The following is a 21,763-nucleotide window of genomic DNA, read 5'->3' as shown; positions in this document are numbered from 1 at the left end:
GAAACAGACTGACATAGGTGATAGGTATTGGAAAATTATTGTAAATAAAGTACACGTAGATTGTAGTATAAAATGTTAAGACGACCCCAAGGGCAGATGCTGTGCCACAATCCAACCTGCTGGACAGATCCCAGCAGGTCAGAGAAAGAATGTAATAGATAAGAAAAAAATAAACAACCTTGAAAAGCAGAACTGACAAATCTCGACTTCTTCAGTCGTGAGGCTGGGAAATAAAGACTTTCTAATACTTCAGGGTCATCTCCACCACAGAAGCCTGAGAAGAGCATATCAGTCATTGCAAGGAGGAGAGCAGAGGTGGGAGGAACAGGCTCAGGAGGACATGAGGGTGGGACAAGGTGGAGACCTTAGGGCATCACAAGCCATTCATTTGGCTTTCCCACACCATGAGTTCCTTGTGGGAGCTACAGGTGTGGTGGATGACAGATGAGGCCCATCAGTCAGCAGCTTCACTGTCTGAAAGTCACTTATTCCTCTTTGATCAGCATGTTTTAAGCATTGGAGCAACCTTAGCAGGCAGAGCAGATCACAGTAGATTACATCTAAGTTTTACAGCTTTGAAATTTCTGGGGTCATGATTCTTATCATCACCTTAACTGGGCAGAAGCCCTGCGGTGCTGAAGGAATTGTCCTGCACCCATTCTGCCTAATCCCTTCTCCCAGCTGTTTTTTCCTTAGGGTAGAGTTCATGTTTATTTTTGTAGGAGCAGCTGTTGTTGAGCTGATTTTCAACAGAATTTGTGGTTCCCTGATCCAGCTCACCCAAAGGCTTCTCCTTTGCTTGGGCAAAGAAGGTGGCAGCAGCAGGCTGTCAGGAGCATGAAGGAGGGCAGCCCTCCGTCTACCTCCTCGGGGGTGGCTTTATGTCAGTATGAAATCACCATCAAACCATGGTTTGAGAGTCTTGCTCACAGCTTTTTTGGAGGAGGTGCTTCACTGTGCTCAACAAAGAAGGTTTGAGCACCAAGTGTACTAAAGTGGCATGAGTAAAAATGAACGTGTTTTTTGCTTTTTTTCCATAGCCACTGGTGCAGGAGAAGGTGAAGTGCTAGGTAGCTCAAGAGGCTGAAGTCTCCTATAGTTCTTTGTTGGGTTTGAATACAACCTGAAGTGATAGAAACCAAAAGTTCTTGTGTTCACACAGTAGCACAGTGTCTTATGAAAAGTGAGCTGGGAGCCTGTGGTCTTACCAAACTGCTTACACAGTGAAAATCTGCTAACCTAAGGCATATGGTCAGAATGTCAAGAGACAAGGGAAATACTATAAAGGCTGTGAAAAATGCCCTTCCTTCCACAGCTGCCTGAAGCTAATGCTGGCCAAGCTGCAAAGCCCTTGTCCCTCCAGTGTCGGTTTTATGCAGAACAGATTGCTGCAGTGTCTGGGGGTTCCTGCCTAGGTTACTTTACAGGCACTCAGAGCACTTTTCTAAGCTGTATTTTTTGGTTTAGTTTACAAATAACTTAAAGATGGAAAACACTATAAAAGAACTAAGTGGTAATTGATTGAAAAAAAAAGTTGAAAGAATGAGGGAAATGATGATAGAATGAGACTAAGCCATTTAAGGCTGAAGAAAACGAGCAGCAGGTTGCTAAATATACTAAGTAGATAAATAAGCCGACCTGTAATGTATTAGACTTCAAAGACATTTTAGTGTAGATTTGTCATTTTTATCCTATCACTTCACAGATGACAAGTGATGTTTGTATCAATTTGGCTGGTAGCTATTCCCTCCAAGCCTTTTAGCTTTTTATTTTCATGAACTGAGCTAAAATTTTTCTTTTGATGTTAATTAAAATTCCTCTCCTGCATGTGGGAACAAGGTTGCTTTGGGGAGGTATTAAAGTTCTCACTGGGAGTTTGTGTCTGTAACCTGAGCATGAATGAACTAAATCCACCCTACTCCTCCTTTCCTCAGGCTCTTTGGCAAGTAAAATTCGTCGTAGGGATACTCTTGCTATCAAACTTGGCAACAGACCATCTAAGAAAGAGTTAGAAGACAAAAACATCTTGCAGCGTACATCCGAAGAGGAGAGGCAGGAAATCAGACATCAGATTGGAACAAAGCTTGTGAGGTATCAGTCACAGGGTCAATGTGGTTTCACTGGGTGGAGATGGAGGAAGAGAATTGAGAACACCGGGTTCATGTTTTAAATGCAGCCAAATGTGCACTGCAGGATCTTTGTGGTACAACTGTCTGGAAAATGGTGGATTTATTTCTCACAAAACTTTAAATTGTCAATAATAGATTTTTTGTTCTGCAAGAAACAAAACCAGAGAGCTTTTGGGGTTTTGGGTACTTTAGTTAAAAAGGGAAAGAAGAGGAAGAGGGTAAGAATGAGTCCACAACAATCAATGCTGTGGTTCTGGTTCTTTCTCAAATTTGTTAGCAGAACTTCCACTTGTATACTCATCTCAGGCAGAGAACTAGTTCCTGACCCACAGAGCATGCCTGTGCAGGTTGTCCATTCTGACTCTTCTCCTCTTCCTCTGGCTCTCCAAGTCCTTCATTATCATGATTCCAGCAAAAGAAGTTGAGCCACTCAATGTTTGCTGTTTTACTGTACCCAGTGCTGAGACACGTCTTTCTCAAGCTGTTAAACTGCTGTGGCATGGATATTACTTTCTCCTTCTGGACTTGAGAACATTGCATAAAAAAATTCACTTGCCTTTTACAGGTTTAAAAAAAAAAAACTTCGTGTTTATTTTGGCTTTTGTGGTCTCTGAGAATAGACTACAGCATGCCTGTATTTTGCTAGACCTGTCCTTGTTTCTGTTTGGCTCAGGAATGTTGTTCAGATTTGGAGGATGTCCTGTGTTTTTTGGAGATTCCCAGATACAGGGTAGTCCTGGTGGTACTGCTCCAGTACAGAGTACACAGCCCTGCATCAACACCCAGAAGATGAGCTGAGTTGCTCTGTGAACTGGGTGTCTGGCCAAGGCAGCTGTTTCATTACTGACCTGTAAGAGTGATACATCTACTGTGCAGAGCTCAAGGGTCATTTTTCTTCTGCCAATAAAGAGGTGTAGTTGTTATCATCACTTTCCTGAACAAATCCCAGCTCTGGTGATCACATCCTGCTTGTCAGTCCTCCCTTGGGGGCTGCAACTGCAAAAGCTGCTTTGGGGTTCTGCTGGAGAGCTGAAAGGCAATGCACACAGCTCTGCTTTGGTGGCAGGAGACAAGATCTGTGTACATCAGGGCTGTACTCATACCCAAAATCACATCCAAATTTGATGCCAGTTTCTTAAAAATTCCTGGCCTGGCAGTCAGCACCTGGCAGCATCGAGATCTGTGGAAAATCTGTTCCCACAGCTCAGTCAGGGTTGAGTCAGGTCCCCACCTGGGACTTCCTACAGCTGGGACAGGTCACCTGTGGTAAACCTGCCAGTCCTCTGGGACAAATCTGTAAGTCCAAGAGCGATTTGAATTGGATGAGTGTCACAAGGCTAAAGACAGCCTGTAGTGAACTGTGTGAGTGTTGATGAACAGACACCTGTCTTGAACACACCTGCAAAATAAGTTTTACTGCTGAAATTTTTCTTGCTCCTTTCCTCAAGTGAACAAGTGGACTTGTTTAGTAAACACAGAGACAACATCAACCATGTACAAATCAGAAAATTATTATCTCCGTTTGGGGTTTTTGTAATGGCAGTTGTTATATTTAGGTAACTAAATAAAATTAGGTTTCAGGTGAAACTCCCAATTGTATTGTACATACAAATTAATGAGGAATGAACAGCTTATGGATTTTGTTGGTTTTGGTTTTTTAAAAAACTTTAGTAAGACTTCAAAATATCAAAAATATCAAAATTCATTCAAAATACCTGAGAATAATCTAACAATTGCTCAACTGATTAGAATGATGGTGCTTGGGAACAAAGAAGGTATATGGATTTATTAATAAAATTATACCTGTGAGGACTATAAATTTGCTAGCACAAATTCTGTAATATTGTTCAAGTATCAGTTATTCATGTGTTCAAATGACAACACTAAATCTTTTAAAACAAATGGCCACTCTGGTTACATAAGCAGTTGTTATAACTGCCTGGAAATTACTTCCAGAAATTACATTTTTTAAGCTGTATTACAAATCCTAATGTGTCATTTAGATCTGGTTTTAAATCAGTTGCTTACTTTGTTCTCACAGGAGGCTTAGCCAGAGGCCCACAACTGAAGAGCTGGAGCAAAGAAATATCCTGAAGCGTAAGTATTTAATTCAGGTTTCATACAGTATTTGCTTAGAAAGCGAGCAGGTGTTGGATTCATATGGAAGCCCATCATTGTTGCTCCAGTATTAGAACCATAACTAGAGAGAAATTATGTTCTAGAAAATAATGTATCAACACTTGATTTATACACTAACCTGTAATTGTAGCTTGGAAAATTCCATTTATTGAATATGCCAAATTTTACTTGTCACAATCTCACTTCTTGAAGCTGGTCCCAAAGACCAAGAGTGACTTGGATACCTTTTAGAAATAGTTCTAGGCTAGTTAACCTTCCCCCTGATTTTTAGGAGGAGGAGGAGGAGAAAGGAATATCAGTTGGATGTGCAGGTGGGATGGGGCAGGAAGGGCAGAGGTTGAAAGGAGGAGTAGAAAGAAGAAAGGCAAAGTGTTCAGCAGAAAGTCAATAGGTATATGTCAGCTACTTCAGCATGCTGGCCTTCATATTCACTTCTGACATAACTGTCTTCTGTACTGAAAAATGCATGAGAATCTCACTGAATATCTTCCCATTGATTAAATCATTCCTTATATCTATGCTGAAAAAAGAGTCTGTAATTCAAATAGTCAAGGGCGGAGGAAGTACATTAGATGTTTACCCTTTATACCTATTCTGCCATTTACTTATGTTGCTTCTGTTCTTTGGCTGGCAAACTCTTCAGAACAAGCATTGTTTTGTCTTCCTTTATGAATCTTTCCATAATGAAGATGTTACCTAAAACACACAGTGCAACAGGTGCCGTGCCCAGCTCCACCTAGTCCTGTGTTCATCCTGCTAGTGGCTAGTACCTGATGGTTAAGTAGAAGAAATAAATGAAGAAAAGACACTTTATAGCAATAAATCAAAAATCACACAAATAGCAAACAAAAAACCTCTTAAGGCATGAGAACTTCTCACACCTGATCAAAGAGTTGGTATGATGCTGTTATGTTATTTCTAGCAATTGTTCAGTAAAGTTGGAGCTCATCCATGCAAGTCTTGTGTCAGCCCTGATGTGTAGCATGCTAATGGGAAGGGAAGAAAAGAAAATGGGATGTTTACCTGACAGCATCCATGGACTGATGACTCTGTCACTTGCTCAGGCTAGCAAATCAGGGAAAGGGCAACTATTGGCTTTCAGGCAAACCATCCTGATAATAAAATGCTAATAAAATCTTACTGCTGTTTTTTGAGTTCTCAAATGCCAAATAGTGCCATATCTTACTGAAAAGGGAAGCTACAGTTCATGCTTGCACAGGAGAGGGATCAGGGAACTCCTGTCCGGCACATAATGTGAATAGACTTTCTAAAACTGTCATTTCCAAACCTATAAATGTCAAAGATTAATAAAAATAAAATTGGAAATAAGAACTTTTTTTTATATATGACAAACTGCTCATGCTGGACTGTGTGAGGAGCATAAATCCAAAGCATCTTTGGTGGGCCAGGATACAGCCACTGAGCTGGGAGCACCAGCTGGGCTCCCTTATTGCCCTTTCTCGCTTACCTTGAGGTGACCAAGCCAGCAGCAAACCTGTGATGTATTTATTATCCCCTTTTGCCAGTGTTTATTCCATTCACTGCTCTTGTAATAAGTAGCTCAAGACTGGAAAGCAGTTAATAGATTTCCTCTCCTGTTTCAGCTTGTTTACTTTAAGCTTTTGGCAGTGCACCAGGCTTTGCACTCAGTGCCTCCTGCCATCCTTCCCTGCTGCTGCTGGGGGGTGTCTTAAAGAGGCCAGGGAGAGTGAAAAATGAAGGCTGGGAAGCAGAATTGTAAATGACAAAAAAATCACAGAGACCCTTGTGAGCACATGAAGGAACTGCTTTTTGCTCATCACTGAGATATAAAATATTTCAAGTTGAAAGTGATCTATTAAAACTAAAGCAAACCAAAAGCAATACAGGGTTTGTGATGAGAGTCTGACTCAGAGTCCTTTCAGGGTGCAAGTTCTCTCTAAACCATAAGGCACTTATATTTTACATCAAAATTATTGCCATTCCTTACTGTGGATCATTTGAAAATGTTTACACATCTTACATGCCTTTGTTGGTGTAGTGAGCTTTTGTGAGTAAATTGGGATTTCTTTCATAAAGTTTCCTTCCTCATATTTTTTAAGCAGTGGATGGGGAGAAAGAGTTATATTATTGTGTGTATGTAAAATGCAGCTAAGGAGATGTATTGTTTTGAGTCATATTTATCAGACTTTGAGGTTACATTAAGTGGTAAAGGTCCAAATGTTTACTTCAGGATAAAGTTCAGCCCAAATCTTCTAAGAGGTTCAAAAAAAAAAAATCCCTACTTTTTTTCTTTTTTTGTATTTCCAGTTAGTGAGCAAGTTTGTTTTGCAAGAAGCTTTGTTTTGATAATATTTCCAGATAAAAAAGTTACTGAAAATCCTGTTTCCAAGTACCATCTCAAGGCATTGCAGGCGGATTTGTTTAAAAACTGTTTGGATAACACTGTCCAGACTTCTGAGACTTCCCACACTAAAACAAAGTTACGACAACTTGAGAGTCCACTTGAAGGAATACATAAAGCCCTGTGTTTTTTATAAAAGCAGGCTTCTTGTACATTGGCTTTGAACCAACAGTATTTATAGTATTGCATTATGACAAAGAAACTTTTTAGTCTTCCAAGAATTTCAGATTAAGATAACTGTAATTTTTTCCCTGTATTTGTAAGGGACAGTGAATTTCTTGTACAGTGCACCTGCATGCCTGCCAGTAATGGCTTTGTAGAAAATGGGGTTTAGCTCTCAAAGCTTGTTAAGGAATATTAATGATTATCTTTGCTTGTAAGACCAGGAAAGAGAAACAGCTTTGTGCATTTCAGAGCACTGCAAGAAGCAAGTGCTTTGTTTGTCTTTTCTTTCTCTTTCCTTAGCAAGCCCACAGAGAGCTCTAAACATAGCTAATCCCATAGGGACACAATGGAAAGTTCGGTTTTATGCTCCAGGAGTACTTTTTGGTCAAGAATTGAGCAGTCCTCAGGCAGGAAAATTTGTCTTTTTTCTTCTCCCTTCTGCTACAAAACAAATGTCCCACAGAACAGAAGGTGACCAGATGTAATGTGGTAAAAGTTGCAGGAGCAATAATGTATAGATGACAAGGAAGCTGCTTGTTTGGCTTTGACTGGTGGATTATTTAACTTGACGGCCACAATAACTGATGCTAAACAAAATTGTTTCAATTAGGAATCAAATCCCAGTTTGACCTCCTAGGAATTGCAGGGAGGGAAGGAGGGAAGCCATTGTTTTGCTGGAATCTAATCAGAGACTTCTGCAAGCAAAGGGTGCTCGCTGGGCTGGTTCTTTGCCAGTAGGGCAGCAGCAGGACATCTGAGGAGGGGACTTGCAGCTGAGAACGCTGTGTTTATATTTTCTCTCTCCACATCACACAGATTAGATCTGCTTTTAAGGTGGAAAGCAGTGATAAGTGTGTTCCTGTGCATTAATGTGTTCCTGTTTGGCCAAGTGAGTCACTTCATACCTGCAGCCAAATCTTGGCCCTCTGGCTGGAATTTTCCACAACACCTACAGGAACCAGGAGCACCGGACCCATTATTTTTAGCACCACATGTCTTCTTAGCTCCCTACAGCAACCTTCAAAACTTTTACCTTAAAAGACCAAAAACACACTGTAGTTTTTACTGTTTGTAGGAATTTGTATCCAGGCAGTGTTTCCGTAGCACCAGGCTTAAAGCAAGACTCTGCCCAGGAGGCTGGAGGTGGGAAATTGGTGCTTTAGGTACAAGTCAATGTAGAGACAGGGGCCCATGTGTTAAACAGCAGATTCAGTATATTACTAGCAGCCACAAGATTTCAGTCCATTTCCTTTAGCTCTTGAGTTTTATTCCTAGAAGTAAACCAGTTTGAATGTATAAAATCCTGTCCCTGACCTCTCATGCAGAAGACTGTCTGTTCCCCATGGGTTTGATCCTCTCCTGCTTTTGCCAGGATTTAAGGAAGCTCATGGTGCCTCCTGTTGGAATTAGCCTCCAGAAGATGGCCTGTTCCGAGGGGTACCGACACCCTCTGCCCAGTCACTAAGATGCTTGCCCTTTTTGGGGGGTTTTCCCTTGTCTCCCATCCTGCTGTGCAGTCATCTGCTCTCCAAAGGGATCTGGTTTCACAGCTTGGAATAGGCAGCTAACCTTCAACCTTCCTAAATGTCTAGAGAAAGATTTTTAAGGTATTTTATGCTCCCCCAAAATACAGAGAAACACTATTTCAGGTGCCATGCCGTTGGTAGTTCTTCCTTAAGGCATGCATTAAGCAGCATGAGCCCTTGTTTCTTACATGAAGCATCTTATTGCTGCTTCTTAGGAAACACTGTGGTTTAGATAGCAAACAAAGGCCAAGATATGAATAATGCGCAGCATATTTTACAAACTAAAGTAAGGAAAGGGCAGTACAGTGATGTGTACATTCAATTGTCTTTTTTTCCTGTTACTGGAGATTGTATGAGGTAGGACTTAAGCAATTCCATTCATGAGGGGACAAAATTTTTATGGTCACATGATTCCCAAGTGAATGGAACCCCAAAGTAATAGTTTGTGTTTAATTATACCTCAGCTGCTGTGTCTATTGATTGCAAAGACAGGATGTTTAAACAAAAGCCTACAGATGATTTATCTGTCTCAAAACAGCTAGAGACCTTTTGACTTTTTTAGATGATATCATGAGATTAGTTATCCTTTAAAGTTGTAATTCTTTAAATAATACCCAACTTATTTATTGATAGATATATTAATTAAATGAATTAAAATGTAGATTAATCTATAACTCTCCAGTTACAGTTATTCTTCAGTTTGAGTCCATTTACAGTTCCTCTATGGAAACAGGCTATCCATTTCTTTTCCATTTAACAGAAAAGCAATTAATAAACCATAAATTGCATCCATATTTCAGTATCTCAGTAACATCACCATCAACCTGAAATCCAACCTAATCCTGGCAGCAAGCCTGTGTGATTGCACCTTGCTCTTGGAAACCTGGTATTGGTGTTGGAATCGTCTCAAAGAGAAGATCTTGGGCAAGCATTGCCTTTTTCCTGCTTTTTTCCTTCTTACTTTTTTATTTTTATAATTTGTCCTCTCCTCCTTTCCCTGATATTCTTATTATATGAAAGCATTTGAGTAAGCAAAAGATATCTGCAAGTACCATGAAGCGTCCTGTCGTAGCATTTTCTCCACTGTGAAAGTCATTACACAAAAATTCTCCTCAGGCCAGGTCACCTCTACCAAGACAGCAGTCTGGCCATAGGAAACAGGGCAAATACAACTATACCAGGTTTTAAAACTCCCTTTTCATCTATACAAGTTGGCTGTATCCAGAACAAATGAATTTCTTTAAATTTATAGTTAGCCTTGAACTGTAATGCAGAGTCTGTAATCCCCAACCATGAATAAAACAGGATCAGAATTTAATGTATTTCTCTAGGTGGGCTATTTCAGCTACAAAACATTGCATTTAACCACCAGAGTTGGACTGAAAGGGCAAATACTGTCCTTCAAACCATACATCAATTTAAAAATATGCTGAGCCCACATGAACATGTCTTTCTAAGTGTGCTTTTCACTGGCAGTCAAGAAATCAAGTTCGGTTAGAACAGAAATTTGTTAAAAGGAAATAGTTTCATTCATATGCCCAAATACATCCTAAAAATGGACATCATTTTCTGCTGTACTGGTTCATCTAGTCCAGCCAGTGGCCCTTATCCAAGAGGGCTTGAGTGTTGGATCATATGCCCCCATTATAAAACCAGAAAAAAAATTATGTAATAAAACCAATTTGCTGACAAATGACAGTGAAACAAATGTCATTGATTCATGTCTGTAGCAGTAGAAGAAACTTGGGTAATTCAAATACTCAGAGCAAAATTTTCACTTGGCATTTATAAATTAGATTCTTATTCTAAAATCAATGTTGGAAGTAAAAGCAACAGTGATTGTAATGCTAAAATAAGTAATTGAAACATCAGGCAACTCTTTCAGGGTATTTGCTTACTGGCATACAGAAAGGAAATGACAGGCACCTTCTCTTTGCTGTGCTCATGACCCACAGTTGACTTGAGATGTCTACAGAATCAGGGGAAATGTGGATAGGGAAAAGAATGAGAACAGACAAAAGCCAAAAAGCAGACAACACAGGCGGCATCATCCAGAAATATGAGGAAACATGAGCCAGGACTTGGAGTTCTGAAGCTTTCAACCAAGAGAAATACAGTATGTGCAGTTATAATACTTAAATATTCACTCCTTTTTATCTCTTCTGAAAACAGAGAAGAATGAAGAAGAGGAACAGGAAGCCAAAAGAGAAATAAAACGTAGACTCAGTAGAAAGGTGATGATGTGCTTTTTTGTATTGTGTATTTTTGTACATAGAACTATGTTTCATAAGAATCTAAAAACCAGTGTGTAGACATTGCTGCAAATGTCCATCGGCCGTTTTCCCAGATTAGAAATCTGTTTAAAAAGCAGTACAAGCCAAGCCCTTGTTGGGGAAAACCCCATCCTGTCCAGCTCCCCACACCTGGAGAAGCATACCAAGCCTGCCATATTGCTGTTTCTCAGCAGGGGACATAAGTGACAGTTTTCTTCTGTAGCAGGACCACCCCTGTCACGTATGATCAAGGGCAGCCACACCTGTAGATCCACTCCTTCCTAGAGCAGTGGAGAGGGCAGCAAAACAATGTGACCCCTACGACATCCCTTCAATGCTTTTCTAACCACATCAGTGGTCTTAGCTTCTGCAGGTGGGATCATGCTCATTGTCCCTGGAAATGGAGCAGTTACAGGTCTGTTCTGGGAGAGGATGGGAGGAGTTTTCTTAAGTATCCCTGGTCTGCCTGTCTCTGCAAAAATACAGTTTTCTTAATATGATCATCCTTAGTTAATTAAAGTGAATATTGTTTGAGGTGATTGAAACAATTTGGCATTATAATGACCCCTAGATGGTCAAAACGAGGGCAGATGCTTCTAAATGTCACGTATTTTTGATATTACAGTTTTAACACGGTGTAACTGTTAATGCAGATGGCCTAGTGGGATAATGCCAGTTGCAAAGTCACAATTAACATTCCAGGGATAACTGTCATGATTCTCTGTGACCTGCCCGACAAAGACTATTTTTATAATTGAAGAAATCAGGTTAGGCTGCCTCCCCATTCCTGCGCAGCACTCCCAGGATGGTGCCTTTTTTTAGACACCTGAAAGTGACCCTATTTAGAAATACCATTAAAGTTCTCTTGAGATTACATCATACCCTCCTCTTTTATTTCATTTCATCTTATTAAGCATACTATTTTCTGCCTCCTGCTTACAGCTCAGTCTGAGGCCTACAGTGGCTGAACTTCAAGCGAGAAGAATCCTTCGATTTAACGAGTACGTGGAGGTTACGGAATCTCCGGATTACGACCGTCGTGCTGACAAGCCTTGGGCCAGGTTAACTCCTGCAGACAAGGCAAGGCACAAATGCAGATTATAAGAAAATGCTTTCATCTGTCACTTTTGGGGAGTTTTCCTCTAGTTTACATTCTCTTGATTGCCAGCATCACAAATGATATCTGCTGGTGACAGCAAGATTGTCATGGTGCTACTGTGCATCTACTGCTTGCAGCTAAGGAAACCCACTCAGGTGCCTATTATGAGCATATTTTCCACCTCCATTATTACAGTTTGAGCCAGAATTTCTAATTTTTGTTTTCTAATTTTTAAAACCTTGCTAAGACAGATAAAAGTTTACCAAAGGTGGCCCTGATCTGTGGGAATTCATGCAGGGATTTGCAGGCAGAAGTCTGCGTCACTGCTACCAGGAGTTGCTTTTGCCACTCATTTGAGTGAAAAACAGGTAGAAGTTCCTCCATCCTCCTCAAGGTTCTTGGCCATAAACACCAGTGCAGGGAATGACCATGTGCGTGCAGCAGAGCTTCTTGGGAAGATTGCCCCTAACATCCTACAGTTAATAAAGCTCTGCTGCCTGACTACAAAGGATGAGATAAATGATCCTGTGATTCTCATTTTTAAAAAATATTAGTCAAAGGTTACCATAAGGTACTCTTCCATTTCCCCCCTACATTACTTAATGAAAGGAGAGCTGTAAGATTCAGGTAGCCCAAAGTGCTGGGTCTTAAAGCACTGGGTCTGAACCAAGACCTGTGGACTTAATGGAACTCCTGTGAGATGTGCGAGATGTGCTTGACATGAAAAGTGGTGTGTGCAAGAGCCCACTGTATTTTAGCTAAGGGTAGTGAAGCACTGATTTTATTTCAGCTTGTATTTTAATATTAATATTTAAAAATGGCCAGCTCATCTGACAGTTGTCTCAGGCCAAGGTGAAATAGTTAAAAATGTAGTCAGAAGACTTTGTAGATGTTGGTTATGGGAGATGCTGAGCACTGTCTAGTCCTCCCATAGTCTGTGGGAGGTTAGAGGACCCAGCACCTCCACTTTGACAGAGGTCCAACCAGAGTAAGCTGCACTAGAAAAAAACAATGGAGTTGCCTACCTACTTCAGGGTAGCAGTTTTTAGTCTCAATTCATTTTGTAATTAACAGCTGCCCAAGGCTGATCCTCTCAGCCCCGAGTTTATTTTCCTTAGGAGAAAAGCAGACTTGGGATTGCCTGAAAACTCCCTTGTCCTTTTTTTCTCAGAGAAATCATTCTTCTAATTCCAGTAGGAGCAGAAAATTGTGCTGCAGCTCTATTACAGAGCTGGAGCTCTGCTTTGTTGCTGATTTGGTGCTCAAAAGTCACTGTCTCTTCACTAGCTCTACAGCAGCCTCATGTAAGCAAGCTGTTGTGGCTAAACACGACCACCCCTGCTTAAAGCAAAGTTTATCATTTATAAGACTGCAGCCTGTTGATGCTATAATTACATCATGCTGCTTGTCTGCTCTGCACTGAAAGGCATGCACACTAGATGACGTTTCTTTAGGGATTAATGAAATTATGTCTTTATTTAAAGTGGTGAAAGAAAAGAATGAGTAAGAATAAACTGTCATTTCCTTTAACAGTGAAGGTAGAAAGGTGTGTGGCATAGAAACAAAACCTCTTGTAGTATATATTAGAATATTTCAGAAACTGTATTTCCTTGATGAAGTAAATTGCTTATCAATCTCTTAACATAAGCAACAAGGCATTTGCAAACTGTACTGAATTTCTGCTGTTCTTTAGTATCTGCCAACTAAAAATCCAAGCCTGAAATGTCCAAATATTAATGTCATTTTAAATAAAACTAATCAAACCAAGTGATTAATTCCACTTAAAAAAAAAAAAATGCTTTTTATCTTGCACTCCTCAAGTCCTGTCTCCAGAGGGGAGATACAAGGACCCTGCTGTGCACACAGTGCCTGTGCTGGCAGTGACTCACCAGTTCCTCAGGGCTGTGCCTGGAGATCGATAGAATCCCCTCCTGTCTGCCTACTCAGCAAGTGATTGTCAGGGTAATCCAACCCCTTGCCCATTTTTGTCAGTATAAGTGCTCTGTTTCAGTGTGGGCTTTGTGCACCCATTGCAGTTGATTTGGTGTTTCTTGGTTTACTTTTGGTGCTTGATGCTTTTCATTTCTTTGTAGTGGATGAGTACTTTGAACAGCTCTAATTGAAAAGTCATTCATGTTGATGATTAGAAATGTGTGAGAGCTGATTGCAGTAAGGGAAAACTGAAATGGGAACTGTAAGGGACCTGCAATTGTAGGGCCACGTTTCTTTCAGACTCTTTATTTTCCTGAAAATTCATATTTCTTACGGTTGCATATATCATTATTGCTTATTAGGCAGCAATACGGAAAGAACTGAATGAATTCAAGAGCACAGAAATGGAAGTACACGAGGAAAGTCGGCAATTTACCAGGTGGGTGAATCCCCCTTCTTGTGTAAGTGTGAGAAATGAGTATGACAGCAACCCTCTGCTTTCCTGCAAGTTCTCTGCAGTTGTGTCATGATTTGTGTGGATTCCTATCATGAGTCCCCTTGAATCCCACCACTGATTCTGTTGGAATTCCCACTATTGCTGATGCCATCTCTATACAGCAGTGCAGGTGACTGCAATGGATTGGTCACTAGAAAAAGATTGGGGAATCTAAAAAATAATCTTATGCAAGAACCCATCAGTTCTTACAGATGAAGTTAGTGATCTTCAAGCACACAAAATAAAAGGGGTTTCCTTCTCTGGCAGCACTCCCTTGCTCATTAACATATACATTTGTGTAGATGCATTTCATAAGTGAAAATTAGATGATGCTTTGAACTTCAGAAAAGCTCACCAGTGTCTTGGCGAGCTTTCTAAGGATCACTTAGGCTCCTGGCAGCAGTTTCTGGGGAACAAGATAGATTCCCTTGTTGCAACTTCTGATGTGTTAATGTGGATTTGTTTTGTTCTCTGCTTTGGATAACACCAAGATGTTGTCTGAAGCATTGTTATTTGAAGAAGCTCTGAAGTATCCACAGTATTTTAGCAGGGTTTCAAATTTGGCAGAATTATTCCTAGGGGGAGGGACACACTTTCTGAAATCTCCATGGCTGTATTCATTTTTCTTGGAAGTTACAATGGCTGAAAATTGCCACCAACAATCAAAACTTGATGTTAGGTGGGCCAACATTGTGTCCACAGTATTAATGTCTTTGCTTCCGCGGAAAATTGTCAGATAGAACCAATTATCTAAGACTGGGTCCCTTCTGTTTCCTGCTACTGTTTCAACCAAACTCAGGATCTGAGCTAGTGAGTGTGAATCACCTAATTAAAAAATGCATCACAAGGAAAATTCATGATGGGTGTTTCATGTATCTGCTGCTTCACTGTTTGATTTCACAACTTCAGTGATTTCTTTCTCACCAAAACATGGAGTTTTTAAAAATAATAACATCACTTCTGTGTAGATACAACATAAACAAATTCATTTTTAAAAATCCAAACCAGCTTCACAGACAGCAAACCTAAGCCACAAGACGAACCAGGATGCAGGGGTTTAATGTAGTGTTGCATTCTGACCATTAGAAAATGTATTTTTCAAACATGGAGATGTATCTTTTAATTTGGCTTCTGATGTAATTTTCTCTTTAGGTATCACATAGTATATCTTTTTCAGAATGTATAAAAATACTACTTTTAAAAAAAGAGCATCCCAAGGGAGAGAATAAAAATAGCAGGTATACAAACCAACCCCCTGCTTACATTGTTGTGTTTCTTGAGTTGCTTTGCAATACTGAAGCCTAAGTACAGACAGGCATGATTCATACAAAAATAATTGGATATTTTTTCATGAGCTTTGAGAACAGTTGAGGCTGATTGCAACTGGATTCTTGAAAGCTGAACCAGGAATCTCATGGAGTGACAAACCAGTAAAAAAGTGAATTATTTACTTCAAGGAGGGCCTTTGAAAATGGAGTAAAAAATAGGAACAGCCAAATTGTGATCAGTGCAGGCAATGATTCTATAGGGTGCTGAAAGCATTTCAGCTGAGGGAGGTCAGTTTTTTTTTTCTTTATCCCTGCTCTTTTGTTTCACTGGTCATGTTGTGGAGTTACTACACAGAAGTCAGAAGAGTAACACTAGAAAAAACTAATTAAGAGCAGAATAACATGCAAATGTTTTAAGTCAATTGCAATTTTGAAAATAAAAAGCGATCTAATTTTTTCTGTTTTCTGATACATAATATTAGATTGATACAACAAAAGTGATTTAAGAAAACCATAGACAGAAGTCTCTATCCAGAGAATTAATTTCTCATACATTAATTATTTTCAAGATCACTGAGATTATGCAAACCAAAAGGCACTTGCATTGGCACCTGATTAGCAAAGCCTATTCTGTGATAGACTGAGACAACAAGGAAGCTGCTTAATAAACAAAAATAGTTTGTAGTATATGGTTTCCTATATTATTGCAGATTAAATATAGATGATTTAATACTATAATCAGTATTTACAATATATTTGAAATGTTAAAAATTTATATCAAACTTGAAAAAGAAAGAACAATGGGTTTCATTGTTCATTGTTTACTGTAATGACTGTTACTTGACTGGTTTTCTAGTCCTAGTAAATTAGACTGATTCTTTCTGTTATTTCTTAACAAAATCAAAGAAAATTAGTTTCTAAAAATAAAGAAATCAATACAAGTTTGGGAGGAGCATATTAGCAGGTCTTCATGAAGTGTTTCTAAGGAAAATGCTATATATAGTCCAGTATATTGTTTTTCCACAAAATAGAAAACCCCTGTGTCTTTTTAGCAATCCTCTGTACCCTCATTTAGCAGATCAGCTGCATAGTTGTGAATGTCAGGCTTTGTGCACACCTCCTTCATTTGAGAAATCCATCCCTGTATTGTATTGAATCAACTTACAGGGATAATGTGTGGAACTATTAAGAGAAAATGTGTCAAACAAAAACTCAGGTAAATTTTTTTGTGTAGATGTATCATTATCTATGCCTTTTTCAGGCTGCTGCATCTTTTACTGCTTCATGGACAGATACATTTTTAAAGCCATTTAAACAGAGATATATGTCTATACATTGAGAACCTGATACTGGTGCCCTCCTTACCCTTTTGCTTGGATTCATTACATTTAGCATGATTTAGAATTTCAGCTGCTGTAGGTTCCTAACTTATTATAGAAAGGGTTGGTGACACCTTTTGGAGCAACCCACTTCTCTAGCCATCATACAGGCAATCTGGAGTGATGTATATGCCCTACCTAAAAGCCTAAAAAAGTGAGGTATATTTGGGTCTCCATGTACCTCAGTTCACTGCTGTTAATAAGAAGAAAGCATCTGAAATGCTATAAAATTTGCTGCTTACTTAAAAGAAAATACAACATTTTTGTTAGCCTCATTTTACACAAGGATTAAAACCCCAGAATTTTAATTTTTATGGTTTAGCAAAGCTTTTCTGATAATACTTACTGACAGTATCTGCAAATAATGGATGCAATTGTAGCTAAGTCTGTATTGGCAAACAGATTGGAGACTCTTCTCTGGCCCTGAGGCCAGCAAGCTTGGCACAGCTTGAATCCATGCAGTTAACCTGTTCCTCTCACCTCAAAACCCTTCCCAGCTTGCCTGCTGTCCTGTGCTAACCCCAACCACGCCCGGGCAGTACCTGAAAGCACTGGCTGACCCAAGCAAAACTCTGCTACGGACCACACTGGCAGGTTAATGGCACAGACAGACAGTGCTTGAGCCACACCAAATCTCTGTTTGGTTTTCTAAGCAGAGAGAGATGGACAGCAGGAAATAACAGGTCTGGCTCTAAACCAATACAGATCAGGAAAATCAGGAATAACTGGCTGACAAAAGGAAACAGCTGTGAGAAGGGGATGAGGATCAGTGTCATTGTCAGTTGAAATAACATAATTCTAAGATTTTAATTCATCTTTTCAGGTTTCATCGTCCATAACTGTTTGACCGTATCCCATATTTCAAGTAACAATTTTCTTTGGGGAAATCATTGCGTCCTGAAGACCTGAAATTGCACTGGAACTTGATTATGAGTGTGTGCTACAGCTTACCCTCAGGCTAATGAAGAAGGTGGCCCTTGTCTTTGTCAATGGACAAATGTTTAGTCTAGGAGGAGAACCCACAGGAAGCATTTGTCCATGTCCAGACAAACCACAGTTCTGTGGCCAGCCCACACGGACAAGCCAGTGGACTTCTTTGTGAGAGCTCCATGAGTCAGGAAGTGCTGAAGACAATCGCTGGAGAGCCTGCTGCCAGGATCTCATCCGGCTTCATGGGGCTGGGACTGAGGGGAACAAAGAGGGAGCGGGGGTGACAAAAGAACTGAGAGCTGGGGGAAAAGAGACTTTGTCTGTCAGTCCACAAAGCTAGGTGGAATAGATGGGACTGCTCAACAATGCATTTGGCCAGTGGGAAGAATTATTTTTAAAAGAAAGACTGTAAGCAACTGTGCATGTAGGTTTTTTTCAGTGGATGCAGCCTGTCTTAAAAAGATAGCAAGCCATAAGTCCTTGTGTCATCAGTATTTAGGAAGAACTATCATTTTCTTTGGTGCCAGTAAATGCAGTTGCCAGAAATTAGTCCTATATAACTCAACTGTCTTTTTTTAAATCCCAGTGCACATGCTTCAGGAAAATACATGGAACATTCATACAGAACAAGTAATATATTTTTCGGTTTTTTAATGTTGACATACTCTGGATCCTCAGAGATACATAAACAGGATTTGAAGGACAAATAATGTGACACTATGAATGCAATGAAATGCTTTGTGTTTAGAAACACTCCTTGCTGTCTGTCACTTGCCATTCAAACCAGAGAGATGATTATATTTGTCATCCATGGCAGGCAGTAGTGACAACTTTGACATCATGCTAGAGTGAATCCAAAGTCAGAATTGAAATTAGGCACAGAAGTCTTTATTAATAGGCCTGAGCAGTGACTACTAATTTAACTTTTTACATTTAAGGACTCTTGCACTGCTTTGAGGAAGAACTCCCAGACGAATCAGCATGTCTTCAGCTGATGGTCCTTTAAAAGTGAAAGAAAAATCGTTGGAGTGTCTCCAGCCTGTTTTTGTTGAGTGTGAAGAATGCTTCTTAGATTCCTAATTTTTTATACTATCTTGAAATTGTACATGTGAATAGAATACTATTAAAATTAAGTGATATGGAGTGTGAAAGGCAATACATACATGGTTTTTCTAAATTGGCCCAAAGGCCTATTAAAAAGCCTGTGGCATTGTTTACACTAAGAAATTCTCTGTCCTATATTAGCACTTATTTATCCTTTGAATTAGTGTACACAACAGTGGGGGAGGGGGTCTGGAATTCACATACGCATACATTTAATGCAGTATTACAATATATTTGCTATTTATCCTTTCTAATGTGTGTACATATTACAATTTATTTTTGTCTTTTATGTGTCCTGTTCAGTTTTTAATTATGAAGTGTAAGTATTTCTTTTTCTGGCAATAAAAGATTTGTGTAGATGTGATTTTTACCTCAGATCCTGTGATAGATTCTTGTGGAATGTGTTTAGTTTATAAAATTGAAGGTTGTTGTTAGAGATGTCAGCCTGAAGGCAGGAAGGCAATTTGGTGGCTAAAATTAGATATCCCTCTTTAGAGCTATTTACAACAAGACCAGGTTTGCATGAATGAGGTGGATTATTTTAATGAAGAACACTTCTAGTAACAGAAGAGTGCTTTCCAACAGCTGTCACTCTCTGTCACTCTATTATTTTTAAAGACATTAGAAAAGCTTTTTTAAAAAAGGCAAAATTTAAATGACTTTTAGGATCCATTACACTTTGGTAAAAATCTAATGATGTACAAGCCACAAAATATCAATAACCAAATAAAAAAAGCCATCTACATGCTTATAGCAAAGAAAAGGAAGCAGCACCTTCCTTTTTTAATGGAATCAATAAGAGCCACTAGGATTCCATTTGCAGAAAATAAGCTTCTGGAAAGTCCATCATTTTATAAATATAGAAACACCACTCTGACATCAAGGAAGCAGTGAAAATGTATTCTTTGGCACTAAATCATACAGGAATTAGCAGGGCATTAGGTTTGTCAGCAATTCTGGTAGAATGCTAATTTTTATTTTTAGAATTTGAAGAGTAAACTCAAAAGTTACACTAGAATAGTTCTGCTTAAACTTTTTTTTTTTTTTTGCTGATGTTGCCAATGTGTGATGTAGGAATGTGTGTCCAAAATCATATAAAGGTCTACTTCAAAATATTGACTTTGAAGTATAAAACACAGTATTTCACTTCAAAGGAAATGAGAGGAGCAATGAAACAGATCTCAGTGTTGCATTAATCCCATTGAAACATTTGAAAGCAGCCAAGATACTGAAGGCAGAAAGACAGCTGTTACACAGGCAGAATAACTCGGACAAAGGTAAGGTCAGACTATAAATATTTTATATAAAACAGTAGCTCCACCCCCATGCCAAGGTGGTGCTTACACAAGCAAACTAAAACTTGTTCAACTCTTAGGATGAAGTGAAAAAATTGACTTTGCAAGAATACATTCCTTTATACTAGGCCTGGACCATGGATGGAAAGTCACGTCCCAACCTTATTGTTTTAAGAGTAATAACACAAAGATGAGGATACAACTTCTGGCTCAGACTTCTTCAAGCTGAAGTTATGTCATAAGAAATAAGGATGTGTCAGTGAGGTATCACTTAGGCTTTTCCTATCTTCCTTGTGGGGTTGGAGGGGTTTTTTTAAAGTATTCCCTCCAAGCCATTTCTAGTTGCAGGACTCTAGCCTTGGTAGAGATGCTGAATTAATTTTTAATTTCTTACAATTTTGATAATAATCAGATGCATAGTGTGGCCCACAGTTCAGCGAACTAATTAAGCCTATTTATGTAACTGGACAAAAAGACTTACCTTTATGGGAACTTATGTAAAATTTTATGTAGGATACTACATAACATAATTATAAGATGTAGCAGAATTAGAACTTCAAACTATTCACAGTGTATTGTATCCACACAGTGACACAGAATTGTATATACTATTTTTGTATTCTAAATACAAAATTTAGAACTTAGAATTTAGAATTTTGAAATTAAATTTTAAAATTGAAAAATGGAATTTAGAAATTTAGAATTTTGTGGCAGAATTTTTGGCAGAAAAACAACAGCTGTAAAGTGTTGTCCATGCAATAAAAAATAACGAGAATTTGGTATGTCACCATGTGCAAGTTTGCTTCAAGAAGCCTGAAGTCAATTTCTGCTGTTTCTCCTAGTTGTCTATATTGATAAGTTCAAATGTTTTCCAGTTGCATCAACAACCCATTGGAAATACTACACCATATACCTGCTTTGGTGCTGCGTGCCTTCTAGAAGGGAAAAATCAGGGTAAGTCCTGAGAAATTAATAAGTTAATAATCCTAGAGTTAAAAACATGTTAAATAGGCAAAGAAAAAATAGCACTTTTCATGCAAAGTATAGTACAGCCCAGTTGGCTAAGAGGGATCAGCATGATAATTTTATCAAGTTGGATGAATCATTTAAATGTCATGCACAAGATATGACAAACCTTACACACATGATACCTATGTTCCCACAGAGGTATGTCTACATCCACAGAAAGAGAAAATGAGCAGCTTGAAGTGGCTTCTGAATTATCGCACATATAATATTTATCAGTATAATCACACATCACAGTATGTTGCTGTGGGTGCAAAAGAATGGATGCTTAATCAAATCCTTATTTCTTCTTCACATAGAAAATTGAAATAGTTTTAGAGTGTCTCATCTTTTGGGTAATACATATTAGTCTTTGTAACTCAGATACAGTCTATCTGGATTTCTTTTTTTAATTGTGCTATATATGTTGACTCAACAAGTACAAAAAAAAAAATTAAATGCTAATGATTATTTAAGCTAATAACGTTTCAATGGTGATTTGAAACATGTTAGGACCAGAAGCAATATCTCTTCAAAGTCACTGAAAGTATTCATGGCCATTTGTAGCTCTACAGACTGCATTTATTTGTTGTGTTTATCATTTACCTACAGTTGTGCATGTCCCTTGCTGTGGTGGACT

The 21,763-nt window shown here is 39.0% G+C and overlaps 1 protein-coding gene across 5 annotated transcripts in view; it reads left to right on the top strand.

The window, feature by feature from the left end:
• The window catches only part of PHACTR2 (phosphatase and actin regulator 2), a 131,625-nt gene extending 112,427 nt beyond the window's left edge, over positions 1–19,198 (top strand). For all 5 annotated transcript variants that reach the window (XM_077175451.1, XM_077175447.1, XM_077175449.1 and 2 more), the window contains 6 exons: positions 1,935–2,091; positions 4,171–4,226; positions 10,515–10,576; positions 11,558–11,695; positions 14,009–14,085; positions 17,613–19,198. In XM_077175451.1, the coding sequence (XP_077031566.1) occupies positions 1,935–2,091; positions 4,171–4,226; positions 10,515–10,576; positions 11,558–11,695; positions 14,009–14,085; positions 17,613–17,628 (506 nt within the window). In that variant the 3' untranslated portion in view covers positions 17,629–19,198. The remainder of the gene's footprint in view (positions 1–1,934; positions 2,092–4,170; positions 4,227–10,514; positions 10,577–11,557; positions 11,696–14,008; positions 14,086–17,612) is intronic.
• Positions 19,199–21,763: the final 2,565 nt, after the last annotated feature.

This window comes from Agelaius phoeniceus, chromosome 3 (genome assembly GCF_051311805.1).
Source record: "Agelaius phoeniceus isolate bAgePho1 chromosome 3, bAgePho1.hap1, whole genome shotgun sequence".
Lineage (NCBI taxonomy): Eukaryota > Metazoa > Chordata > Aves > Passeriformes > Icteridae > Agelaius > Agelaius phoeniceus.
Note: the sequence above shows the minus strand (reverse complement) of the source record. Positions and strands in the feature narration are given on the sequence as shown.